The 23,324-nt window shown below is 41.9% G+C and overlaps 1 protein-coding gene across 1 annotated transcript in view; it reads right to left on the bottom strand.

The window, feature by feature from the left end:
- The window catches only part of dcc (DCC netrin 1 receptor), a 1,038,091-nt gene that overhangs the window by 65,877 nt on the left and 948,890 nt on the right, over positions 1–23,324 (bottom strand). Inside the window, exons 20-22 of the mRNA XM_078421445.1 lie at positions 18,211–18,405; positions 15,566–15,598; positions 7,741–7,812 (exon numbers count right to left, since the gene is read on the bottom strand). Of these exons, the coding sequence (XP_078277571.1) occupies positions 7,741–7,812; positions 15,566–15,598; positions 18,211–18,405 (300 nt within the window). The remainder of the gene's footprint in view (positions 1–7,740; positions 7,813–15,565; positions 15,599–18,210; positions 18,406–23,324) is intronic.

The following is a 23,324-nucleotide window of genomic DNA, read 5'->3' as shown; positions in this document are numbered from 1 at the left end:
GAAAGACTGGATAGACTGGGCTTATACTCGCTGGAATTTAGGGGGGAACTTATTGAAACATATAAAATTCTTAGGGGGTTGGAGGGGCTAGATGTGGGAAGATTGTTCCCGATGTTGGGGAAGTCCAGAACCAGGGGTCACAGCTTAAGGATAAGGGGGAAGTCTTTTAGGACCGAGATGAGAAAACATTTCTTCACACAGAGAGTGGTGAGTCTGTGGAATTCTCTGCCACAGAAGGTAGTTGAGGTCAGTTCATTGGCTATATTTAAGAGGGAGTTAGATGTGGCCCTTGTGGCTAAAGGGATCAGGGGGTATGGAGAGAAGGCATGTACAGGATACTGAGCTGGATGATCAGCCATGATCATATTGAATGGCGGTGCAGGCTCGAAGGGCCGAATGGCCTACTCCTGCACCTATTTTCTATGTTTCTATGTTTCTATCAAACCAGGGTCTTTGGTGCTGTGCTCTACCGCTACACCACTTTGCTGCCTTTTTAATACTTTAGCAGTTTCACGATTGTGATGAAAGAAAATACATCAAGTTCAGTGCAATGGTATTTACTTTTACCTCTGGCCAAGTTTCAAATCACATTCCAGAGATGACACAGGGCGGCACAGTGGTGCCGTGGTAGAGTTGCTGCCTTAGGTTAATTGGCTTCTGTAACTTGCCCTTAGTGTATAGGCTGTGAAACTGGAATAACATAGAACTACTGTACGAGTGAACTAGTTTCTTCGCTGTATATCTAAACTAAACTGAACAGAATTAAGTTGTATGTTCTCTCAGTCGGTTGTTCATGAAAACATGTCCTGCACTGGTCCAACATTTATAGCTCAAACAATGTCAGGAAAGATTATTCTGCAGTTTCCTTCAAATCTGTTGGAACCTGGGGGCTGTGTGTTTAGTTTAGTTTAGAAATACAGCATGGAAACAGGCCCTTCAGCCACTGAGTCAACTCTGACCATTCATACTTGTTCTATGTTATCCTATTTTCTCATCTACTCCCAACACACTAGGGGCAATTTCAAAGGCCAATTAACCTACAAATTGTGTACAAAGTGTACACATGGGTTTCCTCATTATTCAAAAATAATTTCCTGTGAGGATGTTTACTGTGGAGGATAATGAAGGATATTTTACGAGTATAATTCCTGCTTTCAAAAAATTGCATGATCCAATAAAGGTATCCGAAATGTGGGTGTATAAGTCAGCACATGCTGCTTTATTTTCTATATACTGTTTCTAACAAATGCAAGGGGCCACAAATCAAATTCCCAGTCCGCATTCCTGCCATAGGAAATTTGTGCAAGAAACATGGCCATATAAAATCCTTCTGATGATTATTGTGAAGATTTTTTTGACAACATAGATTATCATTGTTTCTGAAGATATTGCCCATGTGAATTGAAATATCTGACTTGAATTTTACATATATCCATGCAGTCCTGGAGAAGCTTATGATAGAGCATACTTTGAAAATATGATGGGATTTCATCCTTGTAACCAGTCAAAATAAAATGGATGTGGGGGCCATTTGTGTTCGTACTAGCTGTTTTAGCATATTATATTATTTTGTATCTTGCTGTAGTATTTTTGGACACTTGGGGGTTGTCGTGAGATGAATACACATATGGGCTGGGAGGAGCCAGAATTAGAAGTATGTCTGGGAATGCAGAGACGGGAGGCGTCAGACACGGAGGAGCTTGGCGAGATATAGTTCTTAACAGACCTATGATGAGAGAAACGTTTGGATAGATACAGATCTGTTTGTATTACTACTTCAATAAACGACTAATTAAACTGGAACGTCTTTAAGATCTCTCTGTAGTAGGTTTGCGTCAAGATCGATCGCTCCACCCTTTGTGAAGTGGTGGCAAATGGAAAGGACTTTATTGTAAGGACTGAAGTTGCCACTACAATGGAGAATAATAACAAAAATGAAAATGCAATTATGGAACCTCAAGAGTTTACATTACAGCTGTGGACCTTGTTACCATTATTATCTACTATGCTACATCTATAATCTCATTTATCTTGCATCCCACATATTTATCATTCTCTTATGCCAATCATTTATCATTTCATCCTGCATATATTCCACCTGTCACACTAACTAATCCTGCTTCTGGCATGTTTGCCTTTCTTAAACTCGTTAGTAAAATCCGCAACACCACACTTAAAACATCTTATTTTACTGTTTTGAATGTCATTTTTAAGATGTAAATTCCAGATCCTTAATTTCAAATTATCACAGGACGAATAATTGTCATATTACTATCTTGAAATGAAAAGAATTTCAATAAATGAATCCGGAATGTGCAATTTGTAACTATCACTGCTCTAAATGCCTAGGACTCGGAGATAAGATATAAATAAGTACAATCTAGAGCAGCTCGTGGGGACAGAAATAAGCAGCACACTGGGGACTTGTCATTTACTTTAAAATTATTTTGTTCAGACAGTTCCAAGCCTGAGATTGCGCAAAGTAAACAACTGAAATTATTCATTCTTGTTCCAAAGAGGCACTATCACTTTCTCACGAACATGCTAAAACTGTGCTAAAAGATTGAAGCTGATTACTAATTTTAATCTCTTGATAAGATTAGAGAGATAACTGATGGAAAGGACATAGTTTTCCATCAGTTGGAAAATGAACAGTTACCACATGAAGCATATTGAATTGGCAACAACGTAAAATTAAGCCTTCAAGGCATTGCTAGTGGAGCATTCCTGAATTAACTAGTATAGTTAATTCTACTCACCCACTCCCCGACCCATGACCATATCACCCCCGTCCTCTACAAGCTCCACTGGCTCCCCATCCCCCAGAGAATCCAGTACAAAATCCTCCTCATGACCTACAAAGCCCTCCATAACCTGGCCCCATCCTACCTGACTGACCTCCTCCACAGACACACTCCCACCCGCACCCTCCGCTCTGCTGCTGCTAACCTCCTGCCCCCCCCCACCCGGACCAAACTCAGATCCTGGGGGGACAGGGCTTTTTCCATCGCTGCTCCCACCCTCTGGAACTCACTACCCCAAACCGTCAGAGACTCCTCCTCACTCACCACATTTAAAACATCACTGAAGTCTCACTTGTTCAACACTGCCTTCATTGACCGTCGCTCCACCTTATTCATCCTTTTCTGTTCGTTTATTTATTTATCTTTATGTTAGATCTAATATGTAAAGCGTCTTTGGGTTTCTAGAAAAGCGCTATATAAATGTAATGCATTATTATTATTATTATTATTGTAGTTTATTCTTTTATACAATTCATTCTTGACTGAGACTACCAAATTAGTAAAGAATTATGGGCATTTTTACATTCTGTACGTCTGCCCACTACTAGTTCCCATTTCACTTGAGACTCTCGAAAATAACAGAGAGACAGGAGCCTAATTCCATCAGTTTGCTGGATTAAAATCCATACACTGGAAGTGAAAAGCTAGTGAGGTCTGAACCTCTAAGTACTATTCAAATGCAAAATTAATATTAAGAGACTTTACAAAAAACATTAAATCCAGAAGGAATAAAAGTCATATTTTGTTGGCATAACAACAAGATTATCACTAAAGCTGTGAAACGGTTAAAGCTTTTATGCTTCCTTACAAACTCTAATGATGTTTTTATAATGAACTATCAACAAAAATAAATCATTACATAAAATGAATGAGTTCTTTTCCAGCTGTCATGCCAATATGTCCTTTTGAAGTTGGGGGTGTGAAAGAAAAGCCAGCTCGAAGCAAATAACAGATCAGGTGGAGAATGCTATGGAACAAATGTGAAATATCGCTTCATGTTGTATTGGGGAAATTGGAATTTGCAGTCTATAGTCTTTATTACAGTATTTCAAAATGTCCATTCACCTTAGGTTCTAACTTAGAAAATTGTTGCAAAGAAGGGGTAAGGTATCCTTGCCTTGGCATTGAGTATAATGGTCAGGAAATCACATTGCAGCTTTATAGAGCTTAGTTTAGGCCACATTTTGACTGTATGCAGTCTTATTTTAATCTTCCAGAATGGCAGCGAATCCTGCAACTGCTAAAATGTTAAGCTCTGAAATTCCAATCTCTAAGCTTCTTTATCTTTCCAGCTCTTTCCTGCTTTAAGATATTCCTTAAACATACTCAATATTGTGATCCTCTATTCCTAGTTCTTCTCAATGATGCCGGTGTGATAAGTGATAGAGCACATGATAGTGCTCCTATGAGGCACCCTGCTAGTTTTTGCTCCATTAAAGTCTCTCTTTAACCCGAGGTATAGTGAAAAGCTTTTGTCGCATGCTAGCCAGCCAACGGAAAGACAATATATGAATCCAGTCGAGCCATTCACAATGTGTAGATACATGATAAGGAAATAACGTTTAGGCCAAGGAAAAGCCAGTAAAGTCCAATCAAAGATAGTCTGATAGTAGTTCAGGACTCTGGTTGCGGTAGGATGATTCAGTTGCCTGATAACAGCTGGGAAGAAACTGTCCCTGAATCTGGAGGTCAGTATTTTCACACTTCTATACATTTTGCCCAATGCGAGAGGGGAGAAGAGGGAGTGGTCAGGGTGCGAGGGGGGGGGGGGGGGGAGGGGGGGGAGGGGGGGGAGGGGGGGGGGAGGGGGGGGAGACTATAGTGCAATATTTAAAGTAATTAAATACACGACTAGAACATTGGATTCCAGGTGATAACGATTGTCCCCCGTTATGATATGAGCAACAACTTAGTGGAATGTCCAACAAAAATACAGGAGATACTTGTGGTAGCAGGATCTACCCTTGCAGAATTATGGGTACTTTGCATAAGGAGGACAGGCGTACACTCTTAATTCAATGGGACAATTTGTAAGCTTGTCTAGTTTTAAAGATTGAATAGGCTTCATCGAAACTGAACCAGAACTAATGCTCCTGCAGATAAAATAAATAGAGATTGGAGCTTTTAAAACTAGACCCACTGGGCGATAAATCTTACACTACTTAGGAGAGGTAGGCAATGTGAAGCCGTGAAGAATTGAAAAGCCTTATTCAGCAGATATAGATCAGGTATATGGGGGGTGGGGAGTTCTTTTGTACAGAGAGTATTAGGGGCCGGGAATGCATTGGGATGGTGGTGGAGGGAGATACAATAGTGATGTTTAAGAGGATGTTAGATTGGTATATGGAAGTGTAGGGAATAGAGGGATTTGGCTCATGTACAGTCAGATGAGATCAGTTTAACTTAGCATCTTGTGTGGCATAAACATTGTGGATCAAAGGGGCTGTTCTCTGTGCTGCACATGTCCCATGTTCTTTGACAGTGTCCCACATGAGTAATTGGTAAATCTGGTATATCTGCAGTTCCTTCTTACATATTAGATCTGAAAGTGGGTTGGGAAGAGAAGGCAGAGGGTGACTTTTGTCTTCACCTACAGGGTGATTGAAATTTGGAATGCACTGCCGAAGTGTTAATTGAAAGCAGGTATTTCACAATATTTGAGAAGTAGTTCGATGAGGGTTTAAAATCGCATGTCTACAGCTGCAGAAAACTATGGGCACACTGCAGAGAAAACAAAACTGTATAATATAGATAGGTACCTGATGGCTGGCGGAGACACAGGCATTTGAGGACCAGTATAATTCTCTGATTCAAACATCCATTTTACATGGATTATCATCCCAGAATGCAGGTGTGATGCTGATGCTTAATTAGGGTGCAGAACTGCAGGCAGCTTGGAAACAAGCAGTGTGTTTCAGCTACGAACTTTGTGTTGGACAGAATAAATATGGCGTAGTAAATAATTGAAAGGCCCATAGCAGCAGAGGAGTGTAGGTGGTCGAGCTGCTGCTTCACAACTCCAGCAACCTGGATTCAGTCCTGACCTCCAGTGCCATCAGTGTTGCGTTTGCACTTTCTCTCCTTGTCTCTTAGGCTTCACTCAGGGTTTCTGGTTTCCTCCCACATCCCAAAGGCCTACGGGTTGGTAGGTTAATTGACCACTGCCATTTGACCTCGATGTAAGTGAATCATAGAATCAGGGAGTGAATTTATGGAGAATGAAATGGGACTAGTGTCGAATCACTGTAAATGGGCAATGTGCGGACTCGGAGGTCACGTTTCATACTGTGTCTTTTCATGACAAGGTTTAGGTTGAATTTGACAGGCACCGTAGTGTTAACAGATTCTCAAAGGTCATTCAGAAAGGTTGGTTTCAGAATAAGTCCTCAGGATAAATTGGTGCAAAATTTTAAAAATGCCTCCTTCGCAAATCAATTTTAACCTAAATGATGGTAATTCAGTTACCATCATTGATTTTTTCTTTCTTTAAAACTTGATCTGAAGGTCTAGAGGTGATTTATTCAGCTGCAATGTAAAACCTAAAGGATTTCTGAAATGGCCAAAAGTGCTCTTTACAGCATGTAATAGCATCAATTATACCCAAGCATGAAAGCCATTGAATAAAATGTTGACTAGGATAGAATGTCAGACCTGGTGTTTGGCAATGGGTATTTAATGTAAAATGCTATTCTAAAATCCCCAGTTATGGAGATAATTTGAGCGTGTGCTGATCACGCTGTTCCATTTGCAAAAAGGTTAAATGGGTCAGAGGCATTCCGGGTTACTGCTGAGTGCATGGAGTCATAATCATAGAGTGATACAGTGGCCCTTCAGCACAACTTGCCCACACCAGCGGCCGCGGGACGTTTCGGTGCCCGGGGCGGCTCGACCGCGAGGCCTTCCATCCTCTTGCGGGGGCTGTGCGTGTCGGTTCCCTCGGTAGGGGTTGAGCTGCCTGTCCGTGGGTGCGGGGGGAAGAGAGGGGAAGTTTTGTTGCCTCCATCACAGTGAGGGGGTGTTTGGAGTCACTGTGATGGATGTTTGTGTTGGGGTCGTGTGTCCTGTGTTCTTTTCTTTTTTGCTGTGTCTTGTGACTGCTGAAATTTCGTTCGGTATTTATACCGAATGACAATAAAGTTTTGTTATGTTATGTTATGTTATGAGTCCCACCTGCCTGCGTTTGGTACATTATCTCCAAACCTGTCCGATCCATGTACCTGTCTAACTCTTTCTTAAACATTGGGATAGTCCCTGCTTCAACTACCTCCTCTGGCAGCTTGTTCCATACACCCACCACCCTTTGTGTGAAAATGTTTCCCCTCAGATTCCTATTAAATCTATTCAACTTCACCTTAAACCTATGTCCTCTAGTCCTTCATTCACCTACTCTGGGCAAAAGACTCTGTGCATCTACCCGATCTATTCCTCTCATGATTTTGTACACCACTATAAGAGCACCCCTCATCCTCCTGTGCTCCAAGGAATAGAGCCTACTCTCCATATAGCTCAGAGCCTCTAGCCCAGGCAACATCCTCGCTACCCTTTCCAGCTTGACAACATATTTCCTATAACATGGTGCGCAGAATTGAACACAATACTCTAATTGCGGTCTCACCAACGTTTTATACAATTGCAACATGACCTCTGAACTTCTATACTCAAAACAGAAAAACTCGGTGACAGAAGTTTGGCTATATTTTAATTCCTTGGGGAAAAAATAATTTCTATTCTATTGCTAGATGTGAACATGCAATGGGAACACAATTGGTCTGTGTGTGAGAATTTCTATCATGAAACAGTTTATTCATTGTTCAGGCCCCTACCTGGAAAGCAAAATAACAGAAGGCTTCCACAACTCAGGAAACCAATTCTACAGCATTTTTTAAAGAGAGAGAATAAAAAGCAAGGTTGTTTTGGTTGGATTTTACAAACTCACCATTTAAGCTGCTCCTGTCAATTAAGTTGGTATCTGCTGGCCAAAATGATCCATCTCCATGTACACTCCTTCCTGCAGAGCAAAGAAAATACGTCACAGCTTCCAAATGGAGGTAGCTACCGGCAACATGACAACAAGTAACAAGAAAGTCTCTAGTATCATATTGACCAACACCAAAAATTTGCAGGTGAGTAACAAAGGAGATGCAGGATCCTGGCCAACAAACAAAACTATGTATGTTATGTGAGTTATTCCAATTAAAGGAGCATCCCAACCCCAATCTTTCAACCTTCGATACAAGTCCAAAGCTAAATAAGCAGCATGAATCCTGAAGTCCTTTCACATAAATAACTTCAATCTGGGTAATAGGTTTGGAGATAGAATAATTGGCAAATGTAAGGAAAGGTATTAAGGCTTGTACGTATAGAAATTCATCCTGAGCTGTACAACTCCATGCATTGTATATTATTGGTAGTGCTATGGAGCCCAATTTCAATTCAGTTGAATTTCTCGGTCAATAATTATTCTGTGTTTACAATCATATAGTTTCTTGAAGTATATTCATAATTTAACAAAAAACCTCTCATTGTATTTACTCCTGGCTTGGGTTAGATTATAGTTAATACTAGAGTGCTGAAGGTGAGATATCTTACTGTACAGGAGAGAGAAAAAAACGAACAAATATCCCATACGTTAGAAGGGATTTCCAATATTCACCAAATTCAGTGCAATTGTAAAAAAATGTCATTTTCAATCAAATGCACATAATCCAGCAATAATGTTTTCTCCAAGGCATGGTGCACGGTGGAACAGCTGTAGAGTTGCACCCTTACAGCTGTCTGTACGTAATTTGTACGTTCTCCCTGTGACTGCGTGGCTTTTCTCGGGGTGCTCCGGTTTCCTCCTCCACTCTAAAGACGTACAGGTTTGTAGGTTAATTGACTTTGGTGGAGATTGTAACTTGTCCCGAGTGCTCTATCGTACACAAGTAGGATCGCTGGGATCACAAGTGCGAGGATTTGTAGGATCACATGCATGGGGATCGTGCCAGAGGAGGTAGTTGAGGCAGGGACTATCCCGATGTTTAAGAAACAGTTAGACAGGTACATGGATCGGACAGGTTTGGAGATAATGGACCAAACGCAGGCAGGTGGGACTCGTGTAGCTGGTGTGAGCACGTTGTGCCGAAGGGCCACTGTATCACTCTATGACTATGACTATATGCACTCAGCAGTAACCCGGAATGCCTCTGACCCATTTAACCTTTTTGCAAATAGAACAGCGTGATCAGCACATGCTCAAATTATCTCCATAACTGGGGATTTTAGAATAGCATTTTACATTAAATACACATTGCCAAACACCAGGTCTGACATTCTATCCTAGTGTTTGCTATTGAGGGCGTGCAGCGTAGGTTTACTAGGTTAATTCCCGGAATGGCGGGACTGTCATATGTTGAAAGACTGGAGCGACTAGGCTTGTATACACTGGAATTTAGAAGGATGAGAGGATATCTTATCGAAACGTATAAGATTATTAAGGGGTTGGACACGTTAGAGGCAGGAAACATGTTCCCAATGTTGGGGGAGTCCAGAACAAGGGGCCACAGTTTAAGAATAAGGGGTAGGCCATTTAGAACTGAGATGAGGAAAAACTTTTTCAGTCAGAGAGTTGTGAATCTGTGGAATTCTCTGCCGCAGAAGGCAGTGGAGGCCAATTCTCTGAATGCATTCAAGAGAGAGCTAGATAGAGCTCTTAAGGATAGCAGAGTCAGGGGGTATGGGGAGAAGGCAGGAACGGGGTACTGATTGAGAATGATCAGCCATGATCACATTGAATGGTGGTGCTGGCTCGAAGGGCCAAATGGCCTCCTCCTGCACCTATTGTCTATTGTCTATTGGATCGCTGGACGGCGTGGACATGGTGGGCCGAAGGGCCTGTTTCCACGCTGTATCTTTAAACTAAACTAAACTAAACTAAACATTATCTGACCTTTCTTAATTCATATATTAGTCTCCTATCGCTGTGAGTGCGAGTGTCAAGGGAAGGGAAGTGATTTTCGATTGCCCAAATTCATTTCACCCGATGCCTTTAGATCCAGTGGACATTTTCATCTTATCAAGATTTGAGCACATTTACTGAATGTCAACCAAATCACTTTGATATTCAACATATCCAGTTGTGTCAGGAATTATTGAGAAAAATTATTCTGAGTCATTCTGTTGTGTACATTCTACATGCCTGACCTTATCAACTGCTTGATGAATCATTCTCCGCTAAGATTTTCTTATGCTTTTATTTTCTCTTTCTACAGACATTCATGATTATATTGATTCTGCACTTGCTCAAAATTGAAGGTGTCTCCGCATAAATGGATCTACAACATTACACATGTTTAATTGCTCACATCCAACCAAACTTAAAAGATGAGCCAAGGACAAACAGTTGGAGGAATTCAATGAGCCAGACAGTATGAGTGGAGGGAAATAGACAAAAACTATTTCAGGAGTGCTGGAGTGCTGTAACTCAGCAGGTCGGGCAGCATCTCTGGAGAACATGGATAGGTGATGTTTTGGGACAACACCCTTCTTCAGACAGAATTAGGTGGGTGGGGTGGGGAGAGGCAGAAGAAAGCTTGGCGGGTAATTGGTGGACACTGGGGGGGGGGGGGGAATGTGGGAGGAGGAGGGGGAGCGGAGAAATAGGTGTAAGTCCAGTTGGGGCACAACAGGGGGAGAAAGGGAAAGGAGATGGGGGAAGGGGGGGGAGGTGTTGTTGTTAGAAGTCATCTAAAATTGGAGATTTCAATGTTCATACTGTTGAGTTGTAAAATACTAAAGCATAATATGAGGGGATGTTCCTCCAGTTTGCACGTGGCCTCACTCTGTTTCAGGTCAGGATACTTCCAAGATGATTTACATAGAAACATAGAAAATAGGCGCAGGAGGAGGCCATTTGGGCCTTCGAGCCAGCACCGCCATTTTATGTGATCACAGTAACCTGTGCCTGCCTTCTCCCCATATCCCTTGATTACACTAGCCCCTAGAGCTCTATTTAACTCTCTTTTAAATTCATCCAGTGAATTGGCCTCGAGTACCCTGGGATGCAGACTGTCAGGTCCTGGTAATTTATTGGCCTTCAGTCCAATTCAGCCCAATACTATTTCTCGCCTAATGCAAATTTCTTTCAGTTCCTCTGTCTCCCGAGATCCTCTGTCCACTTGTACATCTAGGAGATTGTTTGTGTCTTCCTTAGTGAAGACAGATCCGAAGTACCTGTTCAACTCTTATGCCATTTCCATTTCACCCGTTTCTGACTTCAAGGGACCCACATTTGTCTTTACTAATCTTTTTCTCTTAACCAAACGTAAAGAAACTTTTACTGTCATTTATATTCTTGGCCAGCTTCCCCTCGTACTTTATGTTTTCAGCCTGTATTGCCCTTTTTGTTACCTTCAGTTGTCCTTTGAAAGTTGCCCAATCCTCTGGCTTCCCGCTACTCTTTTCTTTTAGTTTTATTCCATCCCTAACTTCATTTGCCAGCCATGGTTGTCTCTTACTCCCCTTAGAATCTTTCTTTCTCTTTGGAATGAAATGATCCTGCATCTTCTGGATTATGCCCAGAAATTCCTGCCATTGCTGTTCCACCATCAGTCCTGCTTGGATCCTTTTCCAATTGACGTTCACCAGCTCCTCTCTCGTGCCTTCATAGTCCCCTTTGTACAACTGCAACACTGACACTTCTGATTTAACCTTCTCCCTCTCAAATTGCAGATAAAAACTAATCATATTATGGTCACTACATCCAACCTTGCAAGTTTCTCTTTATTTTCCTCTTGCATGTCTCCCACTCTTCAACTCTGACAAATATCACTTCATTCAATGTCTCAATTGGTATTTTAGAAATTTTGCTGAGTTGACAAATGAACAAAAACGTGTGCTGACAAAAGGGGAATCATATCATGCTCTGCAAATCGCCAAATCTGCTGTGAGTTGTGGAAAAGGCTGAGGCCGCATTAACTATTCCCCACTGCAAAAATTATCTGTGGTTCATTTACCAAATTGTTCAGCTTCACGGCAATGCCTTTCAAACACAAAATGAGAACTCAATAAATAGAAGCACGAAACAATCAGGGGCTTCAAAAGGTAATTCAGATAGGAACTTCAGGCTTAATAATGTGTAGGGGTATAAAGAGAGAGTGAGGGAATGAAATTAACTGAATTAGTCTACAAGGAACTGCAATGGACTTAATCATCCAAACAAACCCTTCTGTACTGTTACAATTTAATGAATAGAATATATCTCTGAATAGAGTTCACTGCTCAGTCATTCGATAAAATCAAGAATGATCTTGTACCAAATGTCCTTTCTTAAACATGAATCTATTGCCATCTTAAAATCTATCACGGCCAGCCGTGAATTTCCTTAAGATTGAACAATCAGCCCTCTGGAATAGGCAACGCAATGAATCTTCTTTTCACGTAGAAACAATCTTCTGAATCTTCCCCTTATTTAAATCTTAACTGGTCAATCCCTTTTCCTGAAACTATAACTCTCCCTTCAAACTGAAAGAACACCTCAGCCGAAGGAGGGGGGGGGGGGGGGGGGGTGGGGGGGGGGGTGAGAGAAAGACAGGAGAGAGAGAAAGGAGGTGTGAGTGCAATTTGGCAACTGCTGTCTGATAAATAGCTGAGCCTACAATGAGCAAAGACACAGTCAAGTGGGTAAACCTAAAGAGGAGGAAGCATTTTACAAGTCCAGGAGATGTGAGGCAGCAGCACTACCTGCTGTACTGCTGTGGCAAAAGTGCTTTCAGAACTGCATGGATTAGGTTACAACTTGATACTCCAGTAAAAAATACTTGCAAAAACACTAACATAAAGGCTTCAATGGTCAGATGTGAAAGAATGTAAATGGGCAACAAAATAGTGTAGCACAGTGCTGCCTCACGGTTCCTTCAACCAAGGTTTGATCCTGAATTCCAGCATAACCTGTCTGAAGTTTGTATCTTCTCCCAATGGCCACGTGGGCCTCCCCTGGAGTGTTATGTTTTAAGATTGTTTTGAGACAAGGGAGAAGGCTGGGCCTTGCGGGAAGTTCATTTACTTTGAACCGGCAAACTACAACTTTATTTGGCAGGAACTCTGGAAGGGAAGCGCTTGTCATTGGGTTAACACCGAAGAAAGACACAAAATGTTGGAGTAACTCAGCGGGACAGGCAGCATCTCTGGATGGAAGGAAAGGGTGACGTTTCGGGTGAAGACCCTTCTTCAGACTGAGTCAGGGGAGAGGGAGACACAGAGATATGGAAATCCGCATCTGACGTATGGGAGTCATTTAAAGACCAGTTGATTGAAATTCAGAACTGGGGATATTCCTGTAAAGGGGAGGGATGAGGTCAGCAAATAATGAAACCTTGAATGACTAAAGAGGTTGTCAATTTGGTCAAAAAAGAAAAAGGAAGTACATACAAGATGTGCAGAGCAACTTTTTTACACAGACTGTAGTGAGTGGAATGTGCTGGGATAGTTGTTGAAGCAGATACGATAGTGGCATTTATGAGACGTTTGGATAGACATATGGATATGCAAGGAATGGAGGGATATGGATTATGTGCAAGTAGATAAAATAGCCTAGGCATCATGTTTGACACAGACATTTTGGGCTGAAGGGCTTGTTGTATATATTTAAATGTCCCCTCTGCCTCCGACACTCCAGAAAGAACAACCTGGGTTTGTTCTACTTCCCGTTTTAGCTAACACCCTCTAATGCATTTAACACTGTGGCAGAGCTCTTCTGTACCCTCTCCAAAGCCTCCACATGCTTTCTGTAATGGGGTGACCAGAAATGAAAACAAATATCAAAATTGTGCTGGGGACCCCAGTTGTTTACAATATATATTAACGATTTAGACAAGGGAATTAAATGTGACATCTCTAAGTTTGCAGACGACACAAAGCTGGGTGGCAGTGTGAGCTGCGAGTAGGATGCTACGAGGCTGCAGGGTGACTTGGATAGGTTGGGTGACTGAGCAGATGCATGGCAGATGCAGTATAATGTGGATAAATGGGAGGTTATCCACTTTGGTGGCAAAAACAGGAAGGCAGATTATTATCTGAATGGTGTCAGATTAGAAAAAGGGGAGGTGCAACGTGACCTGGGTGTGCTTGTACATCAGTCACTGAAAGTAAGTATGCAGGTTCAGCAGGCAGTGAAGAAAGCTAATGGCATGTTGGCCTTCATTGTGAGAGGATTTGAGCTTAGCAGCAAGGAGGTCCTACTGCAGTTGTACAGGGCCCTGGTGAGACCACACCTGGAGTATTGTGTGCAATTTTGGTCTCCTAATCTGAGGAAGGACATTGTTGCTATTGAGAGAGTGCAGTGTAGGTTCACCAGGTTAATTCCCAGGATGGCAGGAATGGGGACATATGATGAAAGAATGGGTTGACTGGGCTTGTATTCGCTGGAATTTAAAAGGATGAGAGGGGATCATATAGAAACATATAAAATGCTTAGAGGATTGGACTGGGTAGATGCAGGAAAAACGTTTCTGATGTTGGGGGAGTCCAGAACCAGGGGTCACAGTTTAAGAATAAGTGGTGGGCCATTTGGGACTGAGATGCGGAAAAACTTTTTCACCCAGAGAGTTGTGAATCTGTGGAATTCTCTGCCACAGAAGGCAGTGGAAGCCAATTCACTGGATGTATTCAAGAGAGAGTTAGATTTAGCTCTTAATGCTAAGGGAATCAAGGGATATGGGGATAAAGCAGGAAGGGGATACTGATTTTGGATGATCAGCCATGATCATATTGAATGGCGGTGCTGGCTCAAAGGGCCGAATGGCCTACTCCTGCTCCTATTTTCTATGTTTCTATGTTTCTAAGTAGCCTGACTTTGTTTTGCTGTTTGATTTAACATTGAGGAACCAAGTAGGAACATGTTTGGAAATTTCTTATTCTTACTCGTTTCCAATCACCATTAAAATGTTTAAAGCAATGTTAGTTATGTTACAGCGATGTGTTTAATTTAGTTTAGAGATACAGCGTGGAAATAGGCCGTTCGGCCCACCGAGTCCATGCCGACCTGTGATCCCCACACATTTACACTGGCCGACACACATTAGGGACAATTTTCAATTATACCAAGCCAATTAGCCTACACACCTGCACGTCTTTGGAGTGTGGGAGGAAACTGGAGCTCCCAGAGAAAACCCACGCAGGTCACAGGGAGAATGTACAAACTCAGTACAGACAGCACCCGTAGTCAGGATCGAACCCGGGTATGTGGCACTGTGAGGCAGCAACTCTTCCTCTGCACTACCGTGCCACCCTCGTGTTGCGATGATCTTTAAGATAATCAGGATTGTGTTTATGATTGACACCTTTAAATGCATGGTGGATACTTCCTCATACCTAAAAGATGCTACATTGAAGATGTTTGATTGCAGAGAGAAAGTAAAACGAAATAAGGATTGATTTCACAACAGCCATAAGGCAAATCCATCGTTTGACTAATGAATGCACTGAGTGATCCAAGGATTATTCATAAACCTGAATCCTTTGTAAAACAATCCTTTGAAATGAAATCAATTCATTGAAGCATCTGACTGGAAAGACAGAACAATGTTCTGCTGAAGAAGACTACTTATTCATTAAGCCCAAGATTCAGCTCAGTACCTTTTCATTAATTACCACAAGAGTGGCATTTCCTTTCTATTAATGGTATTGAAGTATCAGTGTTAAACAATGGTAACCAACGTTATTCATTCTTTATTGCACAGTTCTGAGTCAATCTGAATAGCAGATGGACAGGAAATAAGAAATACCTTGGTCATTAGCCATTTTGTCAGGGTGTTCAACTGTAAGAAAAGACAACATTATTAGATTGTGACAACTTCGGGGAAAGGCCTCCATGTGGAACTAACCTGAGGTGAATCAAAAGTTGGCAGAACTTTAACTTTGTAACTAACTAGAAGGAAGTAGGAGCAATTTTCCATTTGCACTCCCAATTAACTCTTGAGAAAAAAATGCAGTCAGTCACAGAAAATGATTATCTCTTGGCTCACTTAAAAGGTGTAACAACGAGCTGTGGGATAAAAATAACTGGACTACTGGATAAAACCCTGGTTCACAAATCAAAATAAAATAAAAACAACCTATAAAACAAATTATTTTAAAATAAAAATTCCCATGTCAATACTAATGCATTCTGCAGATTTGTTTTTTTCTGCATTAATTTGAATGCTTTTAAGTGGAAGATGTTATTTTGAGATGTAGCATCTGGGTAAATGGAGTGTGTGGACATGAAGGATATCTTGATAGGGTGAGATGAAGATATGAGCAGGCTTAAAATGACCAAAATGACTGTGTTATATAGTTCCATGTAATTGCTTCTTGTCAACATATAGACTGCTTTTAATCACGATGGGTCTGTCTTTACCACCTATAATTTAATTATTTTTGAAGGGTGTATCTGCAATAAATATAATCCATCCATTTAATATTGATATCATGTAGTTTAAGTAGTTTATGCCAACCTCTTTGAGAACTTTATCGCAAACTAAATTCACTTAGAATATTTGCAGTAATAAGAGATGAGACTCTTGCTCTACTTATTCACTCTAGTTAAAAGTCAGTCCATAAGATTAAAAATAAAGTGCTGGAGGAACCCAGTGGTTCATGGAGCATGTGGAGGGAATAGGGCAGACAATGTTTCAGGTCAGGACCTTTCTTCGGACTGTAGAAACAAAGAACTGCAGATGCTAGTTTAGAAGAATGAACACAAAGTGCTGGAGTAACTCAGCGTGCCAGGCAGCAGCTCTGGAGAACAGGGATCAGTGACATTTCAGGTTGGAGCACAGATAGGTGAGCTATCGGGTCTGGAGAAGGATCCAGACCTGAAACACCAGCTATCCATGTTCTCCAGAGATGCTGCCTCTCCTGCTGAGTTACTTCCACACTTTGTGCTCCTTCTGCGGACTGATGATGTACAGGGGAGATAGCTGTAGAGAGAAGTGAGGGGAATGAGTGAGACAAGTGCAAGTAAGTGCTAGGTGGATTCAGGTGAGGAGAGGTTGATTCACAGATGAATCAGCTGAGGGAAAGATGAATGGAGATAGTAACAGTGGTTGAAAATGTTTAGTGGAGAAGACAAAAGGGTGCAGATGGCGGAATCTTAAAAGCAAAGGGTGGTGGGTGTATGGAACAAGCTGCCAGAGGAGGTAGTTGGGGCAGGGTCTATCCCAACGTTTAAGAAACAGTTAGAAAGGTACAAGGATAGGACAGGTTTGGAGGGATTATGGACCAAGCACAGGCAGGTGGGACTAGTGTAGCTGAGACATGTTGGCCGGTGTGGGCAAGTTGGGCCGAAGGGGCTGTTTCCACACTGTATCACTCTATGACTCTAAGAAGATGGCAAGTGAAATGTAGAACCAGAGGGAGGGAGGGAAAGATGGTGAGCGAAAGAAAATGGGGGCGGGGAAGAAATGGAGACCCAGCGTATGGAGAGGTGTAGGACGAGCGAAAGTAGAAGATAGAGGAGAGGAAATGAATTGTCTGTTGTGGCACAGAGGAGCAGAAAGAAAGGTGTGCGTAGAGGGGGTGGTTGGTAGGGGACTGGGTACATGGGAAGGAAAGTGGGGGTTGCCTTGAAATTGAGAATTCAGTGTTTGTGCCACTGGGTGTTGGCTACCCAAGCGGAATATGAGGTGCTGTTCTTCCAGTTTGCGTATGGTTTCACCATATTCACATGCTGACCTGTCTATCCTCTGCCCCCTCCATTGCCTGACTCTGAATCTTTGCTGCACCCTCTCTAGCTTATCCAGAGGTTAACTATCCAAACATATGCATAAAAAAGTGGATGAATTGTGTGCCCAGAAAAGTCAAAAGCAATCAATTCTTTTATCAATTTATATGGTGCCATTTCTACCTGAGTATGATAAATAAAGAGCAATAAATGAATAGTAGAATGCTTGGATGATTTTGCAAAAGAAAGTGTCAAAATATATTGTTCCTTCTGTCACAAGTCATGGTGAAAGGAAGGTCCATTGCCTTCCAATCTGAGTTTCTTTTTAGGAATTCTATGTCAGTAGCAACTGGAAGCTTCTCTGTTTTGGGTTTTTTAAGATGCTTTTGACGGATGCTTTTGAAATTTATTGTCTGAAGAACTTGTGTAGAAAGGAACTGCAAATGCTGGTTTAATCCAAAGATAGACATAAAAAGCTGGAGTGACTCAGACTGAAGAAGGGTCTCGACCCGAAACGTCACCCATTCCTTCTCTCCAAAGACGCTGCCTGTCCCGCTGAGTAACTCCAGCTTTTTGTGTCTATCTTTTGTCTGAAGAACTCGCTCCGTGTAGAATATTCTAAATACAATGCACTAACTGGAGTTCTTTCGATTCAAAGTACAACATTCACATCACTTCACAGCGGCCCAGAATTATGCATTTTGACTGTAAGCGATGGGACTCAACCTTTGGGTGTCTTGAATGGAATTGGATCGGACAGGGGTCCCAGGCCCTTGGCGTTTCTCCCTTGGATCCGGAAATAGTAGAGAGTGTCCAAATTGAGATCCAGAATCTGGTGGGTCAGTCTATCACCACTGACTAACTCCATTATCCACTCATCGATCGCAGCATTCTTCTCCACTGTATAAAACAATGAATACCCTGAAGATAAAGGAAAGAGGAATTAGGATTATTTGCTGACAGCGCTGCAACAATGCGTTAACATAGTGGAGCCACTGCTTTCCTTCTTGTGAAAGAAGTGATTATATTGTCAGACTTGGTACAATATCACCGCACCATACATTGTCCCTTCCGTGTTGCTGAATTGCAAGAATATAAAAGGCAGAGATTTGGAGCAGTCAACCCATAGACCTGCTCCACCAATCAATAACCTGATGGCTAATCTAATCTCGGCTTTAAAACACTCTCCCATTCTTTCACTACACTCTTTGACACCATGTTCAAATATCTGTCAATCTCTGCATTGAATGTATTCAATCGCCCAACTCTATGGCTTCCTGGGATAGAGAATTCTAATGATTCACATCCCTCTGAAAGAAGATATTCATGGAGCACAAAAGGGCACAGCAAAAGAACAGGTACTTCAGTTCACAGTGTCTGTGCCAAACATGATGACTAGACCAACTCTTATCTGTTTGCACATAATTCATATCCCTGCATTTTGTGCCTGTCCACATGCCTACCCAAAAGTCTCTTAAGTACCACTAACGTACCTGCCTAAATCATCACCTTAGGCAGCTTGTTCCAGGCACTCACCACCTTCAGTGTAAAAATACTTGCCCAACACATATCCTTTAAACTTTGCCCCTCTCAACTTAAAGCTATTCCATCTACTATGTGATTATTCATCTGTCTACCCTATCTCTACCTCGCAAAATTTTATATACTTCTTTCAAGACTACCTGCAACCTCCGGCATTACAGAGAAAACAACCCAAGAATGTCCAACCTTCACCTGTAGTTAACATCCTCTAATCGAGGCATCATTCTGGTAAACCAACTCTGCACCCTTTCCAAAGTTTCTACATCCCTCCTGTAATGGGGCGACCAGAACTGCATGCAATACTCCAAATGCAGCTAACCACAGTCCTATAGAGCTGCATCATGACTATTCCTCCTCATCTCTGCCTGAAATATACCACCTCTTATTCTGAAACTATTCCCTCCATCCTTAGATAGTCCCACCAGGAAAATATTTTCTCAGCAGCAACATTGTGAAACTTCCTCAGAATGTCATAAGTTCTCTTCTTATTCTTAATTTTGCATGATCGTATGCCCAAACCGTTCCATCTTTCTTCTTCCACCCACCCTTCTATCCCAGAAATCAACTGAGTGAGGCTTCTCAGTGCTGTCTTCAGTGCAAGCACATAAATATGGAGCCATTCTATGAATTCTCCTTAAAATTGCTTGTGCCTATTCAATTTGTTCAATTGCTATGACAGCTAAAATTTCTTAAAGAAAGGAAGAGGAGGTGGGTTAAATTCTGGTTGTGTCTCTGATAGTAACAAGATGCATGGGCTTGGGGAAGGAATCGCAGCCACTAGGCCAAGAAAACTGAAGGTTTTACCACCCAATGATAGACTGATAGACAGAGAGGCACAGCTGAAATACCAAATAGCATACATAGTAGCTACAGACGAGAGGGGGATTAAAGGAGTAGACTGGTTCAATGTGAAGGAGAATTAATAAATGAGGTCCAGAATGGCCTTATTGAAAATTAATGGAAAGTAATAGGCATTTGGGAGTTAACAACAACATATCAGGATGATTCAAGTATTTGTGTGTAGGAAAGAACTGCAGATGCTGGTTTAAATCAAAGATAAACACAAAATGCTGAAGTGACTCAGCGGGACAGGCAGTATCTCTGGAGAGAAGGAATGGGTGACGTTTCAGGTCGAGACCCTTCTTCAGACTGAAGATATGCTGCCTGACCCGCTGAGTTACTCTGGCATTTTGCGCCTATCTTTGATTCAAGTCTTTGTTTGGTGGAAGTGGAGTGTTTCTGATCATTATAGGAGATTATATGTTTAGTTTATGATGAATTACTGATCTTATGGATGTATTACATGAGACCTTTACACTCCTGGCCTGGAGAGGAATAAAATCCTGCTCAGGTCATTATCCGGTGACTTCCATTGGAATGTGTTGTTTTGTCGACTTCATGTGAAGGCTGGATTGTTTGACAGTCTCCAAACAAAGCTGTGATAATGTGCCTCTCTTATCACCTATGATCATATGTGAATAATGGCTACATGACAAGGTATAAGAAGTTCATCCTTGAAGCCATTACCCAGTAAGTGGAGAGAAAGCCAGAGGCAAATTTTAAAGACAGACAATAATGTCAAACAAAGACTTCAAATGGCATTGCATAACATGAGAATAAAACCTCAGCAGTTTGTAACTGTCAGTTCAATTTTACAGCCTTCAAATATCATTGAACTATTTATCTCTCGCTGATAGCACTCAATCTGTTAACCAGTGCACTACATGTTGATGTGTAGTGAGAGCCACATCAGAGGATTAATGATTGTACCCTGATTGAGATTTGACAATACAGTGGACTATACAGTTATAGAATAATCAGTGGAAATTATGTACTTTTATCAGGTCTCGCCTGAGGCTCTGGCCTCCCAGAGAAAACAATCCAAATCTGTCCAACCTCTCCCTGTTGGTAACACCCTCTAATCCAGGCAACATTCTGGCAACCCTCCTCTGCACCCTTTCCAAAGCCTCCACATCCTTTCCCGTAATGGAGCGACCAGAGCTGTTGGCAAGACTCCAAATGCGGCCTAACCAGAGTCCGATAAAGCTACAGCATGACTTCCTGACTCTTAGGTTGGTGGTTGAGGGGAGACTTGACAGAAGTATATAAAATGATGATAGGCATAGATTGGGTAGAGAGTCAGAACCTTTACCCCGAGGTGGAAATGTCCAACACTGCAGGGCACAGCTATAAGGTGAGAGGGAGAAGGTTTAATGGAGATGCGCGGAGTAGTTTTTTTTACACAGAGTTGTGTGGGCCTGGAACATACTGCCAAGGGTGGTGGTGGGGGCAGAAATGAGAGAGGAGTTTGAGAGGCTTTTGGATAGACACATGGAAGTGCAGAGACTAAAGGGTTATGATCATGTACAGGTAGAGGTATCAGTTTTAATTAGCTTTAATTAAATTTAATTGTGGGCCGAAGGGCACATTCCTATCTATTCTACTACTCAATGCCCCAAACAATGAAGGAAAGCATATCACTTGCCTTTGTTACCACTCAATCTACTTGTGTGGCCATTTTCAAGGAGTTATGGACTTAAACAACTTCAGCTCAGTTCAGTTTCAGTTTAGTTTATTGTCACAAAAAAAGCTTTTTGTTACCCCAAGATTGCTATGTACATCAATGCTGTAATATGAGAATGATTCTCTGACATATGTTTTTTCTGAAATGAAATATAGAGGGCATTTCAAGACCAAGCATCTCTCCTTAGTATGCCATCGAGTAGACTACAAATGAATATATAAAATCATGAGAGGAATAGATCGGGTAGATGCACAGAATCTCTTGCCCAGAGTAGGGGAATCGAGGACCAGAGGACATAGGTTCAAGGTGAAGGGGAAAAGATTTAATAGGAATCTGAGGGGTAACTTTTTCACACAATGGGTGATGGGTGTATGGAACGAGCTGCCAGAGGAAATAGTTGACGCTGGGACTATCCCAACATTTAAGAAATAGTTAGACAGGTACATGGATAGGACAAGTTCGGAGGGATATGGACCAAGCACAGGCAGGTGGGACTGGTGTAGCTGGGACATGTTGGCCGGTGTGGGCAAGTTGGGCTGAAGGGCCTGTTTCCGCACTGTATCACTCTATGACTCTATGACTCGTAGCATGGTGGCCTCGTCAGCCAGCTCAGAATCCACTGAACTGGAGTGGAAGCAAACAGTCCTCAATCCTGAAGGAGTGCCTATGAAGGAGAAATGATCTGCTTGGGCGGCAAGGTGGGGCAGCGATAGAGTCACTGCCTTACAGCACCAGAGACCCGAGATCAAACCTGATTAAGGTTGCTGTCTGTATAGAGTTTTTTTACGTTCTCCCTGTGACTACATAGGATTTTTTCCGGGTGCTCCAATTCCCTCCCACATTCCAAAGACATGCAGGTCTGTAAATTGTCCCTCGTGTACAGGATAAAACTAGTGTACGGGGTGATTGTTGGTCGGCATGGACTCAGTAGTCCGAAGGGCCTGTTTTTACTCTGTAACACTAAACTAAGCTAAAATTCTAAAAAAACTATCTATCTCTTCAGTTATGTCCATTACTACTCGGACAATTTGTTCAGTTCTCGGCTTAAAATGGTCAGTTTACCAAGCCTTTATGACCGTTTGGGTGGTGGGTATATGGAACAAGCTGCCAGAGGAGATATGTGAGGCAGGTACTAACACAACATTTAAAAGACATTTGCACAGGTACATGGATAGGAAAGGTCTAGAGGGATATGGGTCAAATGCAGGCAGGTGGGACTCGTGTCGATGGGGCATCTTGGTCAGCATGGGCAAGTTGGGCCGAAGGGCCTGTTTCCATGCTGTATGATTCTATGACTATGACTCTAATTTCAGATTTCCACTGTCTCCTGTGTGAGGGATTGCTTCCTGACATCACCTCTGAACAGCCTAACTCACATTTAAAGAATATAATCCTTTTACTTGATTTCCCTCATCACAGGAAATGATATTTCTCCATCTTATCAGCTCCTTTAATCGTGTTAAACAAATCAGTCACATTATCCTTTAAACTTCTAACTCAATGGTATAAAAGTCTAGCCTGTTCAACGTGTTTTAAGATTTTTTTGTTACACTGACATCATTCTGGTGAACTCTGTCAAGGCTGCATGTGAACTACAGAATTTCATTAGTGTTTTTAATTGGTTTCTGTACCTGCCTGCTAATTTGTAATGATTTTCATATTGAACCCTTAAAACCCTTTAGCCATCCATAGTGTCTGACTTCTGCCCTTTCAGAAAATTAAAATGCATAACTTCAAACTTCAAGCAAATGTTTAAAAAAAACTGTGATTCAAA

This window comes from Rhinoraja longicauda, chromosome 1 (assembly GCF_053455715.1).
Source record: "Rhinoraja longicauda isolate Sanriku21f chromosome 1, sRhiLon1.1, whole genome shotgun sequence".
NCBI classification, from domain to species: Eukaryota; Metazoa; Chordata; class Chondrichthyes; order Rajiformes; family Arhynchobatidae; genus Rhinoraja; species Rhinoraja longicauda.
This window is presented reverse-complemented; position numbering and strand designations above follow the sequence as displayed.